The following is a 24,924-nucleotide window of genomic DNA, read 5'->3' as shown; positions in this document are numbered from 1 at the left end:
CCCTTTTCTAAAGGGTCACGTGTCCTCTCGTGGCGCACTGTGGATTGTAACAGGTCTGCTTTGCTCCCCCCCCCCCCCCGGCTTCTTTTCTCAGGTGTCGATAACGTAGAATACCAGTTTGCTGTCAATAACGACACGCTGGAGCTTCACGTCAGAGACCTGGATCCCAGCACAGACTACACCTTCTACGTGGTGGCGTATTCTCAGCTGGGAGCCAGCCGCACGTCTGCCCCCGCCATCGTTCAGACCTGGGAAGATGGTGAGTCCACGCCGCCAGCGACTCCCAGGAACAGGCGCACTGTTCAGCCAGGGCGCTGCTGCTGTAAGATTTTACCCTTTGCAGAGAAGCAGGCAGAGATGTAAGGGAGCAGATGTGCAGGCGCCTGACTGTGTGCAAGGGGGCAATAGGTGAAGCCTCTGCACTGGGGCCGTGACTTGGACAGAAGGAAGGACATCCCCCCCCTGCTCATATTTTTATTTATTTCCTGAACATTTTATTCGCCCTTTTAACGCAATTGCTCCTGAGTGAAGAGAGTTGCATAAAAAAACAGCACAAATGAAGTAAATCACAACAACTATAAAACCATCAAAAATAAAATAATGCACTCAAAATAAAAACCTGACCACTTCAAGTATGATAAACATCAGTGAAAGAACAGAACAGGATCCAACCTAACCAGATCAAAATCAATTAAAAGCCTATGCCACAACACCTGAAAACATCAAAGTTAGTAATCCTCATGCGCACAGTAAATTGCAGGGCACAGATTCAGCTTCACGAGCCAAATCGGTTAAATGCGTGCACAAACAGATGAGACTTCACAAGCTTGCGTTACTGAGCGAAGCCTCCTGAGGCAAAGGCCCAGTACAAAAGCAAGGTTTCTGGACAGGAAGAGCACAGTGACCAGCTGGGAACTTACTAAAACAGATATCCAGCACTGATGTTATACAGGGATTTAAATGCCAAGCAAGCTGTCTTAACTTAGAAACATAGAACCCCGAGAGCAGAAAAAGCCCATGCACCTCTCCTGCCTGCTTAGCTTTGCAGTCCCTCAGAGATCCCGGCCCCTGGCAGAGGGAATTCTGCAGGTAGCCAGGGCAGCTGTCCAGATGTCCCCAGAAGCTGAGAGCCGAGGAAGGTATTAATGCTCTGCTGTTACCTGCCCTGCCTCCAGGTGAGAGGCGTCGGTCTGACCTTTCATTCTGAGTAGCAGCGTTCTAGAAAAACCTTCTTGGGCAGCCATGCAGGAATAACTTCCAAAAAGTGTATTTTAAAAAGGCAGGTAAGTTGTTTAAGTATAAATGGTCTGACAGTCACTACTCCCCCCCCCCCCCCCCCAAAATTGTCAGTTTCTTATTAGCCCCAGTGACCTCCCCAGTGCACCGCCTTCAGTCTTTTCTTGCACACCCCGGGGCTGCTTCCTGTTTCCTCTTGTGCTGCTCGAGAGAGAGGGGTTCAGCTTAGAGATCTGTCTGCCTCAGCCAATGGATTAAACCGTAAGAGACATCAATTGTCTGCCACCTGTTATGAAGCACCTACTGGTTTTACTGGGAACACATGCAGTGCAGCCCATGTGAGAGAGGAGCTTTCATGGTGTTCCCTGGATTTTGCCTCCCTGCCAGCAGATGGAGACAGAGAGAGTTTCACTGACACTGCCACATAACCTGAGGTGCCACCTGCAGGCCCTCAGTGTTTCTCTGTCTCCAGCAGACGGTGTCGGTGCAAAACCTGCAGTCTGGAAATTAATTTAAAATTTTTAAAAAAGTAAAGTTAATGAGGGATTAGGGAAAGAAGATAATTTCTTCCCAAAAGGTTGGCAGGTCCTGGTGGGGCCATCCCTTCTGGTCCTGAAGTGGACATGCAGGAGGGTTGGGGACCCTTATTTGGCTTGGTCCTTTTCGCCGCTGGGGGTGGGGCCAGTTCCCTCACCCCCAGGAGGACGTCCGGAGCCTGCTGTCCAGATTCAGGGAAGCGACCTTAATCTTTGAAGTTTAAAGTAAAAAATAAAAAAGTAGTGGATCTCTTTTATTCTTTTTGTGGTGTTGCTTGACCGGAGGGGCACATCACAGGTGGCCCGGCAGGTGCAGGGCTGTGCCGGCTTTTTTTCTTCGGCGTCCTCGAAGTGGCTATTGGGGTGTACGGGCAACCGAACCGGCAGGGTCTATGCCGCGTGGCAACCGGTGCTCCGCGTGCGGCGATGTGCGTGCCTGTCCCAGTCCAGCGTTTGTTCCCGCTGCCTATCCAGGGGAGAGGGCGGCTCGGGAGTGCGTGAAAGAGTCGGGGAGGCATCTTACAATGTTTTTATATGTAATTATCTGATCTTCATTTTCCTTCTTACTCCAAGTTCTATTTTTCCTTGTTACATGTAACTGCTTTTTTTATGCACTATTGTTCAAGTTGTTAAGTTTATTATAATTGCACCCCTGTTTCTTGTGAACCAGCATGATGGGACTATCGTCTTGAATGTTGGTATATAAAAAACTTAAATAAATAAATCTTGAAATCGCGGGTGATGCCGGCGCAGCTGCGGGCTCCTTCCTGGTTAGCGCAGGGAACAGTGGCCGTTTTGACTTCCTTTGCGGCCGCATCTGAAGCTGCAGGGGGGTGGGGGGTGGAGGATCTCCCTCCTCTGCTGTCCCTGGCCGATTGGATGACTGGGGGGCCCGGGAACCTCTGTCGGAGGAAGTCGTTACACACATTTGCCAGACATTATCGTTTGGATGTCAGATGTCATAGGCTCTGGCGAAAGTGTGCGTCGAGCGGGGTTCTCCCAGTCCCAGCCGGTTTAGGGCAGGAGTCTGGACTGATCCGGGTACGTACAGGGAAAGAAAAATTGGTTCTTACCTGCTAATTTTCATTCCTGTAGTACCACAGATCAGTGCAGAGAACCGCCCAATTGATGTGGGGAGGGTTAGAGAGTCCGCTCGATCTGTTCTTGTAAATAGGCTGAAGAATGGCACAGGTTTCGTTTGGTTTCTTCTGTTAAGGTTGGAAAGGATCGTTCCCATTAAGGGGTCCCACATTCTACTGCTCGTTCAGGGGGACGTGTTATGTGGGGATGTGTTTGTTTATGTTCAGTAATGGCTTGGCTTGGGTACAGGTCAGTACTGAGGGGACTGCAGGTGGCACTCTGGGTTATATGGCAGTGTCAGCGAAACTCTCTCTGTCTCCATCTGCTGGCAGGGAGGCAAACCCAGGAGTCTGGACTGATCTGTGGTACTACAGGAACGAACATTAGCAGCTAAGAACCAATTTTCCTTTTTCTTCCAGTCTAAGAAATAACTTCCATGCAGGTAAAACGCTATCAGGGAAAAAGCCAAAAAAATAAATCTAATTCATGAAGGTTAGAGGTAGAGAAATAAGACAGGAACACGAAGGAGGGCAGTTTCTGCCTAGTGCTGCCAGCTTGGATCTGGCTGCTGTTTGATGATGCTCATGTCCTGTTCTGCTTGCAGTTCCTGCAGCTGCTCCCCAGCTCTCCCTGTCCAGCACGACGCCGGGGGAAATCCAGGCCCTCTGGGCCCCTCTCTCTCCAGAGCTCAGCCATGGCAGAGTCATCAGTTATAAAGTGGAGTACTGCTCCCTGCAGGAAGGTAGGAGCACCTCTCTCAGTGTTGCAGGAGGGGTCGCCTTGGGCAGGCAACGTGCAGGAGAAAACAGCAGTGCCCACAGTGCTCAAACGCATGCCTGCTCACGTTTCTTGCTTTTGTTCCCGCTTCTCCTCACTTACCTTGTGTCAAAACTTCGATTTCAGCATCTTTTTATTGTGGCCAGGCTGTCCCCTTGTTTCCAGAAATTTCTTTCTAGCTATTTAGCTCTGACAAGTTTTCGGATGTGTTAGGGTGCTGGTAGCACTGATGACACGCAGCACAGGACCACCCTGTGGATTCCGTACAAACATTTCAGAGAGGTCATGAAGAATCTTGCTTTAGTTGCTCTGCCTGCTGAATGATTGATCTGTTACTGCATTAGAGGGTCCCTTTCCTGATAAAAAATCACTTTAGCGTCCCTTTGTATTTTTCCGTGTGCTGCTTAAAAGATTTTGTATTTCATGCTCAGTTAATGAACGGTTTCATGGATTAAGAAGATGGGGATGATTTTATTTCTAGACTAAGATTACTGCACTGCAGAAAAAGAATGTGCTAGAACCAGTAAAAATATAGCCAGAAAGAAGAAACCACGGAGGATTCTGGGTAAAGGGGAATAGGGCAGGGCTGCATTCCTGGACGCATGCCTCATGGGGGCGGGGGAGGGGCATGTCTGTAGCTTGCCACCAAAACTGGTCACAGCTTCACCTCTCCTTCCCCCCCCCCCCCCCCTCTCTCCCACAGGGGACCGGATCTCTTCCGTAGCAGTGCCAGGGAACCAGACCCGGGTGACGCTCTCCTCTCTCCATGCCGGGCAGGACTATAAGGTCCGAATCTCGGCGGGCACCCTGGCAGGGTATGGAGCCCCTTCCGAATGGACCCAGCATCGCACCCCTGACAGCGAGGAGCAAACCCAGGGTAGGGAGCCTTCACACAAAGAGACTCGGCTGGGGAGAACAGGGCAGACTGTAGTAAGGGCTCAGTAACTTGGCACAGTTTTTGGGTAAAAATAAGGACCCTCTGCCTTTTGCTCTCTCTTTGTAGTTCCATTGGCTGCCACCAGCCTGAGGGTCCAAGCACGGATGGAGTCGCTGCTGGTGATGTGGCAGCCGCCGGCTAACCATTCCCAGATCTCCGGCTACAAGATTTATTACCGGGAAGTGGCCAGCGAGGCTGAGGCTGACGGAGATGCGAGTTGGGTTGTGGGGTCCAGAAGGCTGAAGAAGAAGCAGAAAGAGTTTGAAATAACCGGACTGGGTCAGTACCAGGTGTAAGATGTTACAGAGGCCGCCTTGCTGGCAGGCAGGAGACCTGAGCTCCAGTTGCCGCAGTGTCCTGCGCCATCAGTCCCTTTATTACTACACCAGATGTAGGGATGGAGATCCCTAACCCAAAGAGCTTAGTCTGTTTCCTCCAGAGATAAAGCCCTGGAGATAATAAATATACAAAGCATAGGAACTGCAGCCAGAAGCCTTTAGTAGGACTGCAGGCAGGGATGAAGCTGAAGAGGGGTTCCCTGCACGTACCCAGATCAGTCTAGACTCCGGCGTTTTGCCTCCCTGCCAGCAGATGGAGACAGAGTTTCGCAGACACTGCCATATAACCCGAGGTGCCACCTGCAGTCCCTCAGTATTTCTCTGATTCCAGCAGATGGTGGCAGTGCAAAACCTGCAGTCTGAAGAGTTTAAAAAAAAAAAAAATCATAAGTTAGGAATGGACTAAACCCAGAAGGTTGGCAGGTCCTGGAGGGGCCATCCCTTCTGGTGCTGAGGTGGACAAGCAGGGGGCTGGGAATCCTTTTGTGGCTCGATCTTTCCTGCCGTTGGGGGGGGGGGGTACAATTGGTGGGGCCAGTTCTCTTCCCCCCCTCCCCCCCAGCAGGATGCCTGGAGCCTGTTACAGCCCTTCAGGAGTCAGTCCTGCTACAAGGGTTTGTTTATTAAAGTTAAAACAAAAGAAGACGAGGTCAATTTTTCCGCTTCTTTGTTGCTGTCTAGTTGGTGCGGTCGGTTTGCGCATTGGGAGGAAAGGCAGGCGGCCAGCAGACCACTTTTTATTTTTATTTTCTCGGCGTCCTCCCATGTCGAGGGCTATGCCGCACGGCCAGCCGCTGTTTGATGTGCATTCAGTTGCGCCCATGGCAAGCTCGAGCTGGCATTTGATCCGGCTGCCTCTCCGGGGGAGAAAGCAGCTCAGGCACGCCGGCAAAAGCAGCGGGGGAAGCTTTGAGCCGCCATGGGGTCCACGAAGAGGCCTTTGCAGAACTGGTTGCCGATCGCTGCTGACGGAGAACCTGTTCGTCATGTGTTGTATTTTGCCTTCCAGCTCCAGGGAGGCTCTATGAGGTGAAGCTGGTGGCTTTTAATAAGCACAAAGATGGCTATGCCGCCCTGTGGAAGGGCAAGACGGAGAAGCAGGCCGCCAGCGCCGCAGGTGGGTGGCAGTAGGAGGCCAACAGCGGGAAATGTAGGTCCAAATGCGTGGAGAGGAGAAATGTTAGACCTGCAGGACTGGATCCGCCTGTGTGGGTTCACCCGGGTGAGGTCGTATGCCAACTGAGGGGGCATCAGTAGCAACCCAGCCAGGAGCACTAGGGACGTCCCTTAGACAGAAGGGGAGACAACGGTTTCTCCCTTCGCTCAAACGTGGCAGGGGCTTCATTTCTTCTGCTGCAGCATTGTCCCATTCCTGACCAGATCTTGGCCTCCTCATGCCTGTTTCTCTTCTGGGTTATGTGGCCAGAGGGGCTAGCAGGTCACTGTGAGGGAGGCTTAAAACTGTGTGCAGAAGCGTAAAGTCTGCGGGTAACATTTCATTCAGAGACTTCATGTCAGTCTTCAGAACTTTTCCCTTTGAATGTTGGCTTGGAAAAAAAAAAAGTAGTGCGCGGACTTTTCCTGGGAAAATAAACGCACGTACGGTGGAAACCTCAAACGTGTGTGCGTAGGCACCAGCTCCTCCCAGCCCCGCCCCTGCAACGCCTGTCCTGTAGGAGCAGTGCGTGCACAACTTTATGCGCAGAGAGGGTGAACAATATTTAAAGAGCCCATAGTCTTACGCAGAACAGTTTTATGCACAGAGGTGACGTTGACATTTGCTTTCTGTATATCTCACAAGGCCCTGTGGCAGTAAACGTGGGGATGCATTTAACAGAAACGGTGGGGACACAGCCACCAAGTGGCGCCCGGGTCTGGTCCTCTCCCGCGGGGAGTTGGAGGGCTGGTGAAATACCAGCGTTGGTCCTCTGCCACTGTGCTCCCTCCTAGGTGTCCTTGAGAGGGCTCTGAGGGATCAGAGACCCCCCACCGCTTCACAGTCAGGGCTGTTCTGCCGCTTAAGGGTTGTCCAGTTTACTGTGTGAAAATCTTTTTCTAGATTCTGGGGCCACAACCTGATTCTTTGAAGCTGTGACATTAGCGGGGGTGAAGCTCCTTAGACTGCTGCAGCAGCTGCAGCTGGCAAATACTGCACAACCATGAAATGAGCTATCTTTGGCCCAAAATGGGGGGAACAATTCCCAGATAAAAAAAATATTCAGGCAGAAAGGAGCCTTTGTGATCTTGGGAAGAAAATGCACTCTGTGGGAGTTGGGCCAGGAAAGCAACTTGCCTGCTGGCTGCAGAGTTTGCACCTGGAGCATCCACCTGCCCCAGATCCAAAAGTGAACGCTTCCAGCCTCTTATTACCTAAGAGCATTGCTGTGCAGCGCTGCACATCTGATAGAAAAAAGCACTTTTGCACTGGGGAATGGGCACACGTTGCTTTATCACAAATTGCATTGTTTAATTTAAAAGCTTTCTGGAAGGAAAGCTTCAGCCCACAGTCCGTGAGGGGATCTGAGGACTATGCATGACGGCTCCCTGATGAGTAACAGAGTTACACAGATGATGGCCATCCAAGCTGCCCAGTTAATCCTGTGTATATCCCAGCACGTGAGCTTTAAGGGATGGAGCAAGGCTCCCTGATGAGAACCAGATTGGCAGCAATAAGGTGAAAGGTGGTGTATGACGGCTCCCTGATGAGAGCTGGATGAGAGAGAGACAGCTTGTGATAATTTCTTTGTCCCCTGCATGCACCTGTTTCTGGAGACACCCAATTTCTCTTCCTAAACCCTCTGCCCCCATGTTTGTGACGTCCTGGCGAGATTCAGCCATGGTCGGTGCTCTGCCTCCCATGCCAGGATCCAACCACCATGTGTTCTTCTCATGCTCTCTTTCTTCTGATGTTTGCAGACCCCCTGGTGGAGAAGGGACCCCCACTGCCTCCCACACGTGTCCAGGCCGAGTCAAACAGCTCAACCTCCGTGTGGTTAAGGTGGAGAAGGCCTGACTTCGGTATTGCACAGATTGTCAGTTACACCGTGCGCTGCAGTCCCTGGGGGCTGAAGAATGCCTCGCTGGTGACTTACTATGCCAGGTAATAGCACTATGCCAGGTAATAGCACTATGCCAGGTAAAAGGGAGCCTTGGCCTGGCCACGGCTCCCTAATGCCAGGCGTGAAGCCGGGTAGCACTATCCCAGTGGTGGGGTTAGGCCGGAGTCCGGGGCTCGCCCGCTCCCCGTTTGCTGGCCCTCAGCTCATGCAGTGCAGTGGGCGGCTGGCGCTATTGGAGACACCAAGGGGGTGGGGGTCCTGTATGAAAGGTTTTCTCCCATTTTATGCTTAGTAAATAGGAGCCTTAAACTGGGGGAGCGGCTCCGCCCTGACAGATGCTTTCTTTTGCTAGTACGCAGGAAGCTGTCCTCATCAGCGGCTTGAAACCTTACACAAAGTATGAATTTGCCGTGCGATCGAACGGTGTCGCAATCGATGGAGCTTTCGGGAGCAATCGTGGAGGGGGTCACGCTTCCGGACCGTGAGTAAAGTTTATACAGCCCCCCCGTCCTCGTTGTTGTCTCTGGATGGTTTTATGCTGTGTGCTGTTAATTTTGTTAATTTTTGGATCGCTGTTTACGTTTTTGTTTTTCATAATTTGATGTTGATGTTGTTGGGTCGTTGATCATCTTTAGGACTCGTTCATGATGCGACAAATCTAATTAAGTGGAATGAAATGCCAGGCAGGGATTGGGCCCACGACAGAAGTGTCACAGAAGACTCTAAAAGGTGCCACTTCTAAGTTCTGGAAAGGTCAGGCTGGACAGGGGCTGGCGTGGCCTTCTCGTCCTCCCAAAAACCTCCAGTGACGCACATTCAGCCACATGCAGGGGGCAGAAAAATTAATGAACTCAAACAGGAAAAAAACAAAAATGATTTCAAACTTCTGCAAATCTTTTTTTTAAGAAATAAAATTGTATAAAATAAAATTTGCATTTAATACAAAATGTATTAAGGGACACATTGAAAATGCTCTTAAATAAAGGAAAGAATGTGCTTTGTATCTAAGGGTGGCTCATCTCTCGGGGAGGACTCAGTTCCTGGGGGTGATGCAATGGCACACAAAGTTATGGCAGGTAGCCCCTTCCACTGAAGCTATAGTTTATAATTCCATATTTTTTGTAAGTAGAATCTAGGATATGAATCAGAAGTTCCCTATACGTACCCAGATCAGTCCAGACTCCTGGGTTTTGCCTCCCTGCCAGCAGATGGAGACAGAGAGAGTTTCACTGACACTGAACGTAACCTGAGGTGCCACCTGCAGTCCCTCAATATTTTTCTGTCTCCAGCAGATGGTAGATGGTGCAAAATCTGCCGTTTGGAGTATATATATAAAAAAAGAAGGAAAACAGGAAGAGAGATCTACAGTTCCAACCTAGGGGGGTTGTTAGGTCCTGGTGGGGCCATCCCCCTCTGGCTTGAGGTGGACGAGCAGGGGGTTATTGACCCTTGATGGCAGCTCGCTTTGAGATTCTTTGGGGGTGATGTCTGGTGTCCAGATCCCTCATCCCCCCCCCCCCCCCCCCCCAACGAGGCAGCGTTGATTCCGCTGGCAGTTTTGCATTTTGGGTCCCATCTGGCGGGGAAGTATTGAATTTCTGTTCCTCTTTGTTACAGCAGTGGATGCAGTTTGAAAAAAAAAAACGGGAGGCAGTGGAATTGTTCTGCTGGGTTACTCGGGGCCTTGATCGCTGCTTCAGTACTGGTTACCCGGCGGTTTCCCGAGGCTCAGGTAAACGGGGTGCTACTCGGACTGCGTGGCAATGGCGAGGGGCAGATGGTGCCGTCCATGTGCAGACTCCCGCTTGTGCCTAAATTCAGACGGCTTGTATTCTGTGTGCATCCCTGCTGGGAGAAGGCACTTCAGGGAAGCCCAGCGCTAGACAAGCCTTGCGTGTGATAGGGTATAGCGCTGAGGCGTGGCACGGCGGCCATTTTATATTCCCTAGCCAGGGGAATCACCTTCTCAACGATCGCCAGCAGTTCCCTGTCCCGTGGAGGTATAGAGAGGGCACTTGCATTGAGGAGGAGTCTCTGGTTCTGGTAGAGGTCTTCTGCCAGCTTTAATTTGCTTATGCGCAAAGCTTGTTTAGCAGAACAGGCAGAGGGGGGATGCTGGCTCTCGGCCCCAGTCTCCAGGGATTCTCGTCCCGAAGCTGTGGAGAAGCCCTTCAGGCCTTTGGTGATTTTTTGGTGCTGGAAGCTGAACAGATCTGGGCCTAAACGCGCTGAAGGTGCAGACAGGCTTTGCTTAGCTGCCTGGTAGGCCGTGGTAGCTGATCTTTTCCAGCGCGCGTAGGCATGTGTGAGCATTCTCGCCATGTGGCGGTTGCAATGTGCAGGGACTTGTGCGCGTAAGGCCGCGACCTAGACTTCAGCGCGTATTTGCGTAGGTCTTTGTGTGCAGAAGACCACGACCTAAACTCGGATACTTGTGCGCGTTCAACCACGGTCTAGACGAGTGCATATTTGCACGTGTACATGTGCGCATATGGCTGCAACTTAGTGTTGAGTGCATATTTCCATGCGTCCTGGAGGGTTGCGTGTATACGCCTGGGTGGTGTTGGTGTGCGCACAGGAGGACCGCTTAAGGCTGAACTTCAGGAAAGCTAGGCGCCAGGGATGAACGAATGCAAGCACCTTGCTATCTGTGAGGCTTGCTGTCTGAGAGCAATTTAGTCCTCACTCTGTCTGTGTCAGCGCTGTTCTAGATGCTCAAAGAGATTGTCAGCTTTTGCCCATGTTGGGAGTTCCCCCCCTCTGGCCTATGGTGTCTCTGGAGGAGATGTGAGTGGGAGGCGAGACAATGGTCAGTTCTCCCTTGTTCCCGAGAGCTGAAGCTTCCCTGAGAGAGATTGGAGAGAGCAAGGTTGGGCCTTTGGATTCTGGTACAGATCCATCCTCCTCCTCCTCCTGTTTCCAGGGCCTGCAGACCTTTCTGCAGGGGTGCCCAGCGAAGGCGAAGCAACCTGCTGTGTTGGGATCACGGGCTTGGGCCTCCCATTTATCAGTCACGGCGGGCAAATGCCGCAGGGAGGCTGCCCCTGGTAATGATCAAAGAGGTGTGGATCATGATTCATCGGAGGATTCTGATGGGGAATTGGCTTTCTCACTTCTAGAAGAGGCAGAAATTGCATATGATTGAGAGCCGTATCAGTCTCTGCTCAGATTTTTTCTTTTTTTCACAGAGATGTCTTGCTGAGTTTGTTGGCTCAGACCCTGAACATGCTCGGTATGGCTGGAGGTCAATCTAAGTTAAGCATCCTGTTTCTTCCCCCCCCCCTGTATCCAATTCAAGTGTTAATTGGTCTTCAGTGGAATGCCCTGAAGGCAAGTCTTAAAAAGGGGAGAACAAATTTTCCTATATTCCATCTATTTTGTGGTTCTGGAAAAAAAACAAATGAAGGGATGTTTTGGCCAATATTGGATTTTAAAGAAGGTAAACGCGGCTCTCAAGATTCCCCTTTTCTGCATGGAGACTTTGAAGTCCAACTCTGAGGTCCATCATGGTGGCGGTACGCAAGGGAGAGTTCTTGCCATCTCTCAACTTGATAGAGGCGTATCTGGACATAGCCATCAGGCTTGAGCACCAAAGATTCCTGAGCTTCATGATCCTAGGGGAACATTTTCAGTTTCAAGTCCTTCTCTTCCGCTGGCGACGGCTCCGCGTACCTTCACCAAGGTGCTGGTGGTGGTGGTGGCTGCATTGCAAAAGGAGAGGGTGTTAGTGCATTCGTGTCTGGATGACTGGCTCATTTGTGCAAAATCAGTGGACCTTTTTGACAATCAGTACAAAAGGTACCAACGCGCTTGAAGTCTCTAGCATGGCTGGTGAGCCTAGCAAAGAGCCATTTAGTCCCCTCTCAAACTGGAGCATCTGGGAGCTCAGTTTTACATGCTGGCGGAAAAAGTGTTCCTCACAGAGAAAGATTGCTGAGATTGCAGAGTCAGATTAGGCTTCTGCTAGAGCTTTTGGTACCCAGGGTCTGGGACTATTTACAGGTCCTGGGTCTATGGCTTCGGACATTGGAATTAATGTATTGAGCATTCGTGCATATGCGGCCTCTGCAGGGGGCTCTTATCCCACTGGAATCCATTATTGGAAGAGTTTTATCTTCCTCTTCCGTTAGAGGGGGAAGCCAGGGACAGTCTTTCATGGTGGCTTACTCGCACCAATCTCAAGTGTGGTGTGGAATTGGAGCTTACAAATTGGGTAATAGTCACCACTGATGCAAGCCTCTCCAGATGGAGATTGGTTGGTGCAGGGCCAGTTGACAAAACAGGAGGCTTCATGGTCTATCAATCGGTTAGAGATGAGAGCATGTGTTTTGCGTTGCTTGCCTGTCTGTCTCGGTTATGCGGCCATCTAATACAGATCCTATCGGACAATGCAACGACAGTGGCCTACATCAGCCGTCACGGTAGAACTAAGAATCAGGTGGTGGCTTTTGAGAGGCCCAGGATTTGATTAGCGACTGGTGGCATCTCACATCATCAGTGTGGACAACGTTCAGGTGGATTTTCTTAGTTGAAGAAAGTTACACCCCAGGGAATGGGAGCTGTTGGAGGCAGCAATGTGTCTCATTCACGGAAGATGGGGGTATCTCCATATGGACTTAATGACAACCAAAGAGAACACCAAGGCATTGCGGTTTTACAACCACCGAAAAGAACACGGCACGGAAGTTATTGATGTATTGGTCTGCCATGGACTTGAGGATTCTTCTTTATGTCTTCCTTCCACAGCCTCTGGTAGAGAAGGGATTTATGGCAGAGAAACATTCAGGCAACGTGATCCTGGTAGCTCCAGAGTGGCCACATCGATCATGGTTGCCCAATCTGGTCAACATGGCTGTAGACGGGCCACTGAGGTTTGGACATCGGTTGACTCTTCTCCACCAGGGCCCAGTATTTTTAGATCAGGTAGCTCACTTCTGTCTCAGAGCTTCGCTTCTGAGAGGAGACAACTAAGACAGAGGGGATATTCCAAAGCAGTTATTTCCACCTTATTGAGGCTAGGCGACCTTCTACATCGTTGGCGTATGTACAAATTTGGAGGGTCTTCGAGTCCTGGTCTGCTGTGGCGGAATGCAGCCTGTTCAGGCTGTGGTGTCGCATATTTTGGCTTTTCTACAGGAAGGTTCTGGTCAAGAGACTGGCCTTTAACTCTGAGAGTCCATGTAGAGACATGGGGTTGTCTCTGGGGTAAGTGGCAAGTATATCCTCTGTCTGCACTTCTGGATGTTCTATGGTTCCTTTGGGGAGCTAAAAACTTGCGTCCTCAGGTGCGGAACATTTGTTTGTCTTGGAATCTGAATCTAGTCCTTAGAGGATTGTGTGAGGTTTGGTTTGAACCACTAAAGAGAGCTACATTTAAGGATTTGACTCTTAAAGTGGTTTTCTTGGTGGCTGTTTGTTCAGACAGGAGAATTTCAGAGCTCCAGGCACTGTCATGTTGAGATCCCTTCCTATAGATTTTGGATTCAGGGGTATCTTTAGCATGGTACCTTCTTTTCTGCCTAAGGTAGTCTTGGCATGCCATCTTAGGCTTTTCAGCTTTTCCGGATTTGGATTCTTTTATGCCTCACCGAGGGAGCTTAGGCTCTTAGATGGAGGCATGCATTATTGAGGTATCAAAAGAACACTAATGATTTCTGTAGATCGGATCACCTCTTTGTACCGTGGAGTGGTCCAAACAAGGGTGGTAAGACATCAAAGGCTACAATTGCATGGTGGCTGAAGGAAGCGATGGTCGACTTACATTTCTAAAGGGCGCCTGATGCCAGGAATTAGGGGCGCACTCAATGCATTCTCAGATGACATCCTGGGCTGAGTCATAACAGGTGTCTCCACATGAAATTTGCAGAGTGACTTCTGGGAAGTCGATGCACACTTTTGCTAGGCATTATCACTTGGATGTCAGGGCTCTGGCTTCCATGTGCTTTTGTGAGAGTGTTCTATGAGCGGAACTCTCTAGGTCCCACCCGAGCTAAGGGGAGCTTTTGTACATCCCAGGAGTCTGGACTGATTTGGGTACATACTGGGAAAGGAAAATTTGGTTCTTATCTGCTAATTTTCGTTCCAATAGTAGCACAGATCAGTCCAGAGACCCGCCCATTTACTGGGGGGGGGGGGGGGAGAGTTCACCGTTCATACTGTTGCTTTGTATTTAGTGCAGAGTTGTTGGAAGTTTTTTCAATAAATGTTAAATTTGGAAAGATATGTTTTCCATTGTCTTTTTGGGCAGCTTCACCTTTTTCCGGCTTGTTGGGAGTGAGTTTGCTTAGAAGCTTGCTTAGAAATTTATGGTTGTTGCGGTCATCTTGGCTTGGGGTACAGGTCAATACTGAGGGACTGCAGGTGGCACACTGGGTTATGTACAGTGTTAGTAAAACTTTCTCTGTCTCCATCTGCTGGCAGGGAAGCAAAACACAGGAGTCTGTACTGATCTGTGGTACTACAGGAACGAAAATTAGCAGGTAAGAACCAGGTAAGTAATATCATTCATGATTTTCTGCTATACTGCACAATTCGTGCATCTGATAATATCAAGCTAGAGTCATCGCTTAGATAAATGTTGGCATTTGGCGGGCACCTTCCAGGTGGAAAAAGAATGTAACAAATTAATATAAAATCTGTGTTCAAATGTAAATAGCGTTTTGTTGATTCTATTAATTAATGAGTCTGCAGCTTTACAAGAAATAAATAGGAGCTGGGAAAGGGGTTCTTGTCTTTGGACTCCCCAGAAGATCCCTTGCGTTCTTTGTGAGCACTCTTCTGCTCGGTTCTCAGACTTCCGGTCGGACAGACACACTTGTACGTCCATCCATCGGTGCTGTCCCTTGATTGCCACTGAATATGACTGGATAACTTTAAAGTTAGCCAAATAGGTAGCTCCTCCCCAATTCGCCCCATCCTCAGTGTTGGCTGCTGAACGAGATGTTCATACGTCACTGCATAGCCAGATAAGCTCTACTTATTCGGCTGAGTGGCACTGAATATTGGCTTCTTAGTGACTGAAATCTTGATGGAGGTGGGCCTGATTTAGACTCTCCCCTCCCCCATCCATGGGAACTGGCTTCTGGAAGCCCAGATGTCTACGGAAGCTGTCCTGGAGCACTCTGGGGGTATGGATCAGGCTTCCCGTGAGTGTAGCATGAGTTCTAAGCTTCACTGTGCCTCTCTGATAGTCATGTTTCCTTTATCAGGACCTGCCACACCTCCCTCTCATATCCAGTTCACTGCGACTGGCCAGACCTGGGTACAGCTGCTCTGGCAGCCTCCAACACAGCCAAATGGTGTGATTCTGGAATAACGTCATACTGTAACAGCTCTAACAGTACCAACCTGAAGACACGTGGATGCGCTGGTAACAGGAGGTGAAACCCAGTTTTACAGTGCAGAGCCTGTCAGGGCTGTGTGTGAGCAGGAGGCTTGCTGTGGTACGCTGTGTGCACTCATGGGTAGAAGGAAGGGGCTGTTTAAGTTTATGGGAGAGGCTGCAAGGATAGGAGGGAGGGGCTGTGTGCGTATGTGGGAGAGGCTGCTGGGGTGGGAGGAGAGGGAGCTGTGTGCGTAGTGGGAGAGGCTGCCGGGGTGGGAGGAAGGAGCTGTGTGCGTATGTGGGAGAGGCTGCTGGGGTGGGAGGAAGGGAGCTGTGTGCGTATGTGGGAGAGGCTGCTGGGGTGGGAGGAAGGGAGCTGTGTGCGTATGTGGGAGAGGCTGCTGGGGTGGGAGGAAGAAGCTGTGTGCGTATGTGGGAGAGGCCGCCGGGGTGGGAGGGTGATACACCTCCCCTTGGGCCGCCCTGCTAATATGGGTCTTGAGAGCTGTGCCAACATGCCCCACATTTGGCTGCTCCACCCCCCTTCTGGTCCCTCCTGCCTGCTCTGCTTCTCCTTCCTCCCCCTTCAAGCCCAGATTTTCCTCCTCTCTTCCTCCCTCACTTTTACTATCTCTGATTTCCTCTCCCACCCAGCTTGCACGATTCCTCCTCTCCTTCCCTGCAAGGACAGATCTCAGCCTGGATTTCCCATGACGAACAGAGGCAGCTGTTCTGGGATCAGGGAGGCAGATCTCTTATCTGACCTCAGCTGGGGTTATCTTGCAGCACTACAGAGGAGACCTTACACTATCACCTGCGCCATCCCTGGCTGCACACTCTTCCCGCCCTCTTCTCTCCTTCTCCTGTCTCCCATTACTTCTCGCTCATATTTTGGCGCTCATCCAGTTCGGTAGCAACATGAAAGCTTTTGTGTGTGCGTCTCTGTCCCTCAGGTTTTTAAGGAGCCATAGTGGAGGGAATGGGCAGGAGGAGTCACAAGCAGGTTCACCAGAGAAGCAAGCTAAACTTTTATAAAGGAACAACTACACACACTCACACACACACCCACAGTGGCTCATGCCTTGACCACCTTGGGCATCGGTGGCTTTCTTGACCTTCTCTCTCTTCTTTCACTGGTCAGGAGACACTTTTAGGACCAATGTGAATGGTCTGGCGAGCAACACCAGGTATTTCTTCAGGATGGGAGCACGGACCGTTGTGGGGTCAGGACCTTACTCCAGTGTGCTGGATGCGTACACACTGCCAGAGGAAGCCCCAGGTATGAGGGATCGTGGGTTCCTGCGTCAAGAAGAGCGGCACTGAGGTAGAATCGCGACTCATCAGTGACCCTGTACCCTGGGGCCGGCCCGGCGACGCCGTGGCAGTACTAAACTGTCCCATATGGAGGTCCTGCATTCAATTTCTGGGTCAGCTCTTAGCTTCCTAGGACTCTGAGGCAGTGCTCACGGTCTCTGCTGGGGAGAAATTCCCATCCATTGCTCAGTGACGACGCTTAGTGGCCGGATTTAAAGCCCATGAGGAATGTTTCTCTGATGACTGGGCTAGCTGATTTGGTTGGGAAGATTCCCAGATACCAACGAGCTTAGAAGCCCAAGAAGCAGGGGAAAACCTCCAGATTAACCCCCTCCCTCCCCACCACCATGTCTCAGTGATTGTAGCGCTGCTCTCCTGGCCACAAAGCCTATCACATAGGTTGGTTCCTGATTGGTTCATGCTCAGTGATGCACCTGTGACCTCATAGCTGCTATGGATGAATCTGATCCCAGTTCTGAACATTACTCAGACTTATCTGCTTTATATTGCACAGCACCGGGAATTTAAGGAGAGTTCCAAGGATATGGGTTCTACCCCAGCTCTGCCATTGAGCCCAGGATGGCAGCACACACTAAAGTCAATATTCAGTCATAGTTTGTCCAGGTGTGTTACTGGGAGAATATAAACTCGATATTTGATTTCACGGTGCAGCCGCACTACTGAATATTCCCAGTTAAAACTGAGGTATCAGGATAAGTTTATCCAGATAATTGTAGGAGTGGATCACAATGTATGTCTGTGTTACCTGGGTAAGATAACTCAGTCTTTCTTCCGATCAGGTAATAGGTTCTGTAAGAGATGTCGCTGATTGCTTAGGACGGCCACCTCTTGCAGTGTTAGGTGAAGTGATGTCAAACCTCTGGAATATGCACCAAAGCGTGGATGCAGTGACAGCCCTGATGCTGATACTCTGTATTTCCTCTCTCTCTTTCCGCAGGTCCAGTTCTGGACATCCACTCTGTCACAGGCATCATTGTTGGGGTTTGTGTGGCCCTGCTCTGCATCCTCATCTGTCTGTGTGCCAGTTACCGCAACAGCAAAGACAGGTAAGCACCATGCAAGGCCGGGCGCTCAAGTGCAGGGGTGGGGGAGGGTTACATCAGCACTACAGCGCTGCTTTACTATCCCATGGAGGTGAGTGCCTCCCTCAGATTTAGCAGTAATTAGTGTCCACAGTTCTAGAGTAAAGCTCAAGTCATAGGCGAGAAGCCCGTGTCCAAACATGCTATTAATTGTTTAGAAGAATTCCACACCGTGATTTGTCAGCCCACAGTGGGCACATAATGGAGCCCTAACCAATGGCTGGAATTTCAGAAGTGAAACCCAGAACCGAGCAAGACTCAATGACAGGCTGTTTTCTTGCCTGCAAATGATGGTGTCATTAGTTTGGTGGATTAGGTGGGGTTGCCAACTCAACCCAGGTTGAGCGAGCAGGTTAATCCAATCCTGGTTTTGTCCCATTGCTTGCATGGAATTGTAGTCCTGACTGTCTAAGGGATTTCAATGGGACTATCAGAATGACAGCTCCCTGCATGCAATGGGGCAAATCCAGGAATGGATCAAGCTGGCAGCCCTAAGATCAGGGGCTTTCTGGCATGGCTTTATTGTTTGCACAGTCACAACTATATGACAGTGACTCATGTCTGACATCAGCTTCAGAGAGAACACACCCAGGGCTTCATATTTCATTTTCTTTCTGCAGGGACTAAATATGCAGGTGGAACTACATTTTGGGGTGCATAAAATAATTGTGTCTGATGCTGGATTGAAGTTCCACACCAGTCTCTGCGGGATCAGAGTCAAAAATGGTCATCGAGATGGTCTAGCAGACCTGATCCAGAAGCAAGGGCTGTATCACTTTCTTACTGGATAGGGAAAATATTTCAATACTTTGAATGCTTCAGGGGGATAGTTGTGTTAGTCTGGGGTAGCAAAAATGACAGGAGTCTGGTGGCACCTTATAGACCAAACAATTTATTGGGGCATGAGCTTTTGAAGACAGACAGTCAGACTGCATCTGACAGAGTGGACTCTGTCCTTGAAAGCTCATGATCAATAAATTGGTTGGTCTATAAGGTGCCACCTGATCCCTGTCTTTTTTTTTGCTACTTTGAATACTGTGCGAATTGTCTGACTGCACACTGAGAACCAATCCCAAGCCTTCCACCCTGCTCTTCCTTTGATGGACAGGCTCACACTCACGAACCTATGTCCTGGGTGTCTTTCAGAATGGTGGAAATGTGTATTTTCCCTTTCTGGGGTTTCCAGAAGACAACAGAAGAATTCACAGGGATCTCACAGCAGAAATAAGCAGCGCACCAAACAAAATCCACTTGACGGTTTCCGTCTGATGCTCATTCTAAAAGCTTAGTCCTTCCTCAAACACTGATATTCAGAACTTGCATCCCTGCTCAGAACTCTTCTCTCCAACAGTACAGGTCCATTTCCTGGGTGGTGATGCCCATATGGAACCCAGCATCGTGCACCTGTAGTTGGGATTCTCCGAGGATAGCAGGATGGTAGTCCTCACACATGGGTGACATCATCAGATAGAGCTGCTGTAAATCGCCAAGGACTGTCCTTCAAGATAAGACAAGGGAAATCCTTACAGCACCAGCCTGACTTATTCATATCTTGTCCATCTGCTGATTCAGTCTCCAGTTCCATTGGGGATGTCTGCAGTGCTCATCACTCAGGATGGTGGCAGACTCTGCCATCACTGGGTCCTCACGGCATCAGGCCCAATGCAAACGGTGTTCATAGCATGCATTTGCCCGGGGGGTCGGCAGAGCCCCAACCTGCTGGCGGCCCGAAGAAGAAGAGAGGCCACTGGCCACCAGCAGATGAAATAGAGAGGCTGCGGTATTACCTTAATCTGCATGTGTGTGTACCCATCTACAACTTCTCCATGGGCACACACAGCTCCTGCCCCCACCCCCTCCACTCAGCACAGAAAGGCCGACTGGCCATGGTGGAGCTCATCCCATCACGGCCTGAAGAGCAGGCCGTGTGTCTGTGTCAGAGCTTGTGGTGCATGACTGTGTGAGAGCTTGTGTGTGTAGTGTATCTATGTGAGAGCCTGTGTGTATGTGTGTGTCTGTGTGGGTCTGTGAGCATCTATGTTTCATATCTAGGCTCTCAAGACATGCACACACACATAAGTTGTCTGTGAAGGAAATAGAGCGAGAACCCGTGTGTGTGAAAGCATAGGCATGTATATGAGAGGGAGTGGTGTGAGAGAATTTATCTTCAATTGTGTGTGTGTGAGACAGAGGGCAAAGATTAAAGTTTGTGTGGATTTGCCTTCCCCAATTCATGACTGAAATCGAAAGATCCCAAGTATGGAAAGCAGGAGATTTTTTAATGCTTATTAGTTTAATTATTGGGTTGTAATTTGATGTTTCTTCTGCTGTTTGAAATATTTTATTGTTTTTTTTGGGTAACAGAAACATTTTTTAATTATTGATTTTTTTATTTATGAGATGTTGGAAATATTTTATTGATGTTTGAGAAATTTTGGATATTCTATTCATTAACTGGTTTGAAATACTTATTCTTTTTATGAATATGATTTTACTGATTAATATTTTATATTTCTTGATTTTATTATTTGTTTTATGAAGAATGGTAATGTAACATCTGCAGGAATGGTGGACCCTTGGTACTGCAGTGTGGTTGGTGCAACCTAGTGAGGCCAGCCACTAGGCCCACACTGGCAGCTGGTGGAGGAGCCCTGTGGCGGGACCAGCTAGAGCTTCGCTTATTACCAGCTGCCTTTCCTGGTTGAGAGTGGTGGGCCAGTATTAGTTTAAAAAAATATATATAGATTGCTGGAGGGAACTGGGGCAGAGCCTGAATAAATCGAAGGGGGAGGCAGCGTAGTAATTGTTCACACAGGGCAGCAAAATGCTAGCACCAGCCCTGCATGGCATGTATGCTGAGCAAGCAGTAGTCTCCTCTTTCCACCTTCCAAAAGAGATGGGGAATGTATTGATTTCAGCTACAAGCCTTCAACCGGAATATCCTATAGTTTCATTTTGGTTTGGGGCCAGCCATCTGGATCCCTTCTTCTGTGGCCTGACTTGCTTTAATATCTGGTTCTTCCTCTTATCTTCAGGCCTTAGCACATTGTTAAGTAATGCGTTTCCAGACCCCCTTAAAAGATCAGGACGCGGACATTTGGCCTGGTCCACTTCAGGCACAGCCCAGAAGGGAATCCTGTTCCCAGGGTGTTTTCCTGAGCAGAGGATTAAGAGAGCAGGCCCAGGAGGGAACGGAGAGGCCCTGGGGGAGAGGAAGGCTGTGAATGTTGGAAAGTCTTGGTTTATGCTGCTGAGGTAAGCAGGCTATTTCTTCCTGTTCTGTTTCAATCATGAATAAAACATTTTCTGTGGAGAAAGGCTGGAGTCCACTTAGCCACTCACACGGCATCACATATGGTGGTGGCAGTGGGATTTCTGCTGTAAGGACCAGCAAAAGACTGAGATCAACGATGAAAAGGAAAAAAAAAAAAGCAGCAACTACCCCCTGCCCCGCCCCCCCCCCCCCCCCCCCGGGGGCCTTTCAGCAGGAGAATTAAGAATAGCGGCTAAGTGGACTAACCCTGCCTGGACAGATAGGGAAGGGTAGTGCATTAGAGCCGGACGGCTACGGTGTTTTTCTTTCCCCTCTCCCGAGACTAAAGAAGAAGCCTCCTGCATCACCAGAGCACATTAAGTCAAAAATAACATGACTATGGAGGATCTCACAGAGGAACAGCAGCAACTACAGACAGTGGTAGAGAGCCAGTATGCTTAGCAGTAGGTGGAACAAGAACAATTCAGTCAGCAACAGCTGTTACTGATCCACATAGCACAAACGCTGCAAGCAACTACAGCACAGCCTCCCACACCAGCTCCCGTGTGTATTAAGATGACTCCAGGTGAAAATCTAGACTCTTTTTGCTTAATTCTGAACTACCCGCCTAGCTGTCAAAATGGCTAGAGTCCATGTGGAGTACATACCGGGCTGCCTTTCAAGCTGCAAACCCTGATGGAAGGGCCAGCTATGTAGACATTAAAGCCCCATACTTGAGAGAGCTGGGTGCACCCCAGACGTGTTACCAGCAGTTCAGTGGGGAATCATTCAACCCAGGGAGAGTCCATGAAAGCCTTTTCTACTAATTAAGATATAGGTTGGAAATTATTTCAGCCTGAGGGGGAAGGTAGGCACTGAAGTAGCTGAATTTATATTATTTGTGGCTTGGACCCACCCTTGTGACAGTGGGTATGCCAGGACCCGACGATTACCACAGAGGGCAGCCTAGAAGCGGCTGACCTTTTCATCAGTAACACTCGGTGCTAGAGTGCCCCGGGCCACCTGAGAGACTGCCACCAGAGGGAGCGGGGATGCCGCAGTCCGAAAGCAAGACACCAGACACGGGATTCAGGTCCTCCCTTGCTCTTCTTCAGCTGTCCCAAGACTGTCCTTGAGCGAGCAGTGACCCTATAGATGTCAATTAAAGGGCTTCACATGTTTGCAGCTTGCTGAACAGTCCCCACCTTTGTTGTGGTATTTCTGGACTGCTCTCCCCACGGAAGCACTGGTGCACCCAGGAGCGTAAAAACTCTCATCCGGAGAGATCTAGTAGAGCACAGATCAGCCATGAAAAGGGCATGACGCTCGCCTGTCTACATGTGAGCAGTGACAATACCCGACCAGCCAAAGCAGCGCGAGCACACGGGAGCTCCCGCACATGCCTACTGAGCTCTGAGAACTGGGTCCAAGTTGCTCTCATATGTCGTGTATTGGCTAATTCATCCTGCTGTCTACAGAGAATCCTGTTTACAAGTAAGCAAATCTGCTTTACCCAAAGGGCTGACGTTCACAAGCAGAGAGAGAACATTTCCAGAAAGCCACGAAAAAAATCTTTTTTTTTTTTTGAGCCTCATTTTTGGAAACATTGGAAATATTTATTTTTGTAACCTTTGTACTTTATTTAAGTTCTTTTAATATACCGATGCTCAAGACAAGGTCTTATCGTACTGGTTTACAATAAACAAGGGGGGGAAACCAGTTAACACAGGAAGCGAAAGTTACATTAAAACAGGGAAGCAGAACATGGGTGTTTGAAGAAAAGGGATTTGAAAAGGTGTTTGAAGAAAAAGGGACTTTACTGTTTCAAGACTGAAAATGAGTCTGTGGAGCTCAGTTAGCACATAAGATTTTTAATTTCTTTAATACACAACTAAGGGCATTTCTACTTTTCAATGTCCTTCTTATCTGAATACCTATCCCCATTGTACAGCGCTGGCTATAAAATATAAATATTATTATTATAGTGTATCATCTTCTGACTGAAGAAAATTAGCCACAAGAAACATGCCATTATTTACACAATAGACAAAATCTGGATAAGACTCTGCTCAACGGATGAAAATGTTCACCTTCTACTCAAGCTCGTAATCATAGTCATTAAATGCAAGGGAAGAAAAGGCTTCAGAAAGCCATAGTGCAGAGAGCTCACACTGTAATCATCAGCCGTTAAATCCTCCTCCTCTCACAATCTCTCGTCCCTGAAAACCCCTTGCCTCTCTCTAGTTTCTGGCTGAAAGATGAATGCCTTCTAATTCAGACTGCAACTCTCGTGTTTTCCTTCATGGACGTTACTAGACCGGACGGCTGCATGGAGCTTCTCCTCCACGCCCGTGGATCTGAGCGTGGACCCGTTTCCTTGCATGAGCTGCAGAAGGTGGAGGGATCCGAAGCAGCCCAGAGAGCAGGCGGGGATCAGGGGGCTGCGGTGCTGCTCGGCAGAGCCCTAGTTTGCACCCCTGGTATTCTGTATCACCATCGGGTCCCAAGGCTGCTGCTCGCTTGGGAAACCAGCCACGTGCGGTAGGAATCCCGCCTCGTTGCTAACATTAATTACCTTTTTGTTTCCTGCATCTGCGGCAGAGCGCGAGTTCGTTGGTGACAAAATTCTTCCTGTCTTCGAATGCAGGCCCTTCTCGGTTTTTCGTTCTTCCTCATTGTAAGTGGAGAAGCCGTCGATTGTCCACCAGGGCTGATTTTATCCGAGACATAAGATCAGAAATGTCTGACAGTGCACCTTGTGATCCAGCAGCCGTGATGGCCCAAGGAGCTGATGTAGGATCTGCAGCTGAATGGTACAGGTTTCTTGTGTTCCTGACGGTATTTAAATATCTTTGTTTCAAATGAGATAACCACTGCGCCCCCCCCCCCCGGCAGGTTTTATTCCAAGTTTCACTGCAAACCATTTTCTTCTTCCTTAAAGACTTTGGGTACAGTCTGAGCAGATTGTTCACACCTTATAACTTCTTTTGCTCGTTTATAAATGCTGACCAGTGTGTAACTTCTAGGGAAACGACATAGACAGTAATCAGTGGCCTTGTCTGTCGTTTCTTGTCATTTTCCAAAATGAAAGACTTTGTGGGCCCAATGTTTCAAAGATATCCGGCTATCTAAGTTACCCCTCCCTCAACAACCATCCTCCTGATGTCCCCCAAGTGGTGTATAATCATTCCTGGTATCACCATTTACAATGTGCTTCTGCTTGACTCTTCTCTCATCTCCCTTCTCCCCTTTGATTTCCTTATATAGTTACAGTGCCTTACATGTAGTACCTTCACAATGTACGTTTGTTTAACTTCTCCTTCATCTGCTCCCAATTTTAGGAACCTTCGTTTCTTGTAAATAGTTACCCATTTTCTGTTTGCTGATGTTCTTCTATTCTATGCAAAGTTTACTGTTCTATGTAATGGCAGTGCCAAAGTTCTGTTTAATGACACTGTCAAAAAGTTTTAGTTTTCTGGAACCGATACGATGTGCAAACAGCTATCGTAGATAAAAATCATTTAAATAAATAAATAAGTTATCCAGATATTACTTAACCGGCTAACTTAGAGAGAGATTCAGCAGCAAGGCTGCGCTGCTAAATATAACCAGAATAAGCTCTAGTGATCCAGATAAGTGTTATGGCTCGGTTCCTGGTTGGAGGACTGCAGGGAAAGGGCTAGGGCTGGTCTTTCCGCCCTAACCTGCCCCATCCCCTTGGGTTTTAGGGGGCCAGCAGGGTCTCTGTGGTGGCAGCACATCATTGTGAGTCTGAGGAAGGCTTGGACAGAAACAGAGGGCAGGCAAGGACTGGATCAGGAGCTGGACAAAGACAGGACAGGGCGAGTCATGGACAACCCGGAACGTGGAACATAAAGGCCCGCAAGCAGCGTTAGGCAGGGAGGGGCAAGACAATGAAAATGCCTAGATAGCCGACAGAGCAAGACGAGGCCTAGAAAGGCCAGAA

The 24,924-nt window shown here is 49.3% G+C and overlaps 1 protein-coding gene across 1 annotated transcript in view; it reads left to right on the top strand.

The window, feature by feature from the left end:
* Nucleotides 1-24,924, top strand: part of LOC115074753 (immunoglobulin superfamily DCC subclass member 4-like) — a 113,931-nt gene that overhangs the window by 74,339 nt on the left and 14,668 nt on the right. Inside the window, exons 19-28 of the mRNA XM_029574515.1 lie at nucleotides 95-259; nucleotides 3,457-3,594; nucleotides 4,333-4,506; nucleotides 4,633-4,845; nucleotides 5,914-6,021; nucleotides 7,821-8,004; nucleotides 8,316-8,444; nucleotides 15,317-15,342; nucleotides 16,429-16,566; nucleotides 17,560-17,668. Of these exons, the coding sequence (XP_029430375.1) occupies nucleotides 95-259; nucleotides 3,457-3,594; nucleotides 4,333-4,506; nucleotides 4,633-4,845; nucleotides 5,914-6,021; nucleotides 7,821-8,004; nucleotides 8,316-8,444; nucleotides 15,317-15,342; nucleotides 16,429-16,566; nucleotides 17,560-17,668 (1,384 nt within the window). The remainder of the gene's footprint in view (nucleotides 1-94; nucleotides 260-3,456; nucleotides 3,595-4,332; nucleotides 4,507-4,632; nucleotides 4,846-5,913; nucleotides 6,022-7,820; nucleotides 8,005-8,315; nucleotides 8,445-15,316; nucleotides 15,343-16,428; nucleotides 16,567-17,559; nucleotides 17,669-24,924) is intronic.

Source organism: Rhinatrema bivittatum, chromosome 13, assembly GCF_901001135.1.
Source record: "Rhinatrema bivittatum chromosome 13, aRhiBiv1.1, whole genome shotgun sequence".
Classification (NCBI taxonomy): domain Eukaryota; kingdom Metazoa; phylum Chordata; class Amphibia; order Gymnophiona; family Rhinatrematidae; genus Rhinatrema; species Rhinatrema bivittatum.
This window is presented reverse-complemented; position numbering and strand designations above follow the sequence as displayed.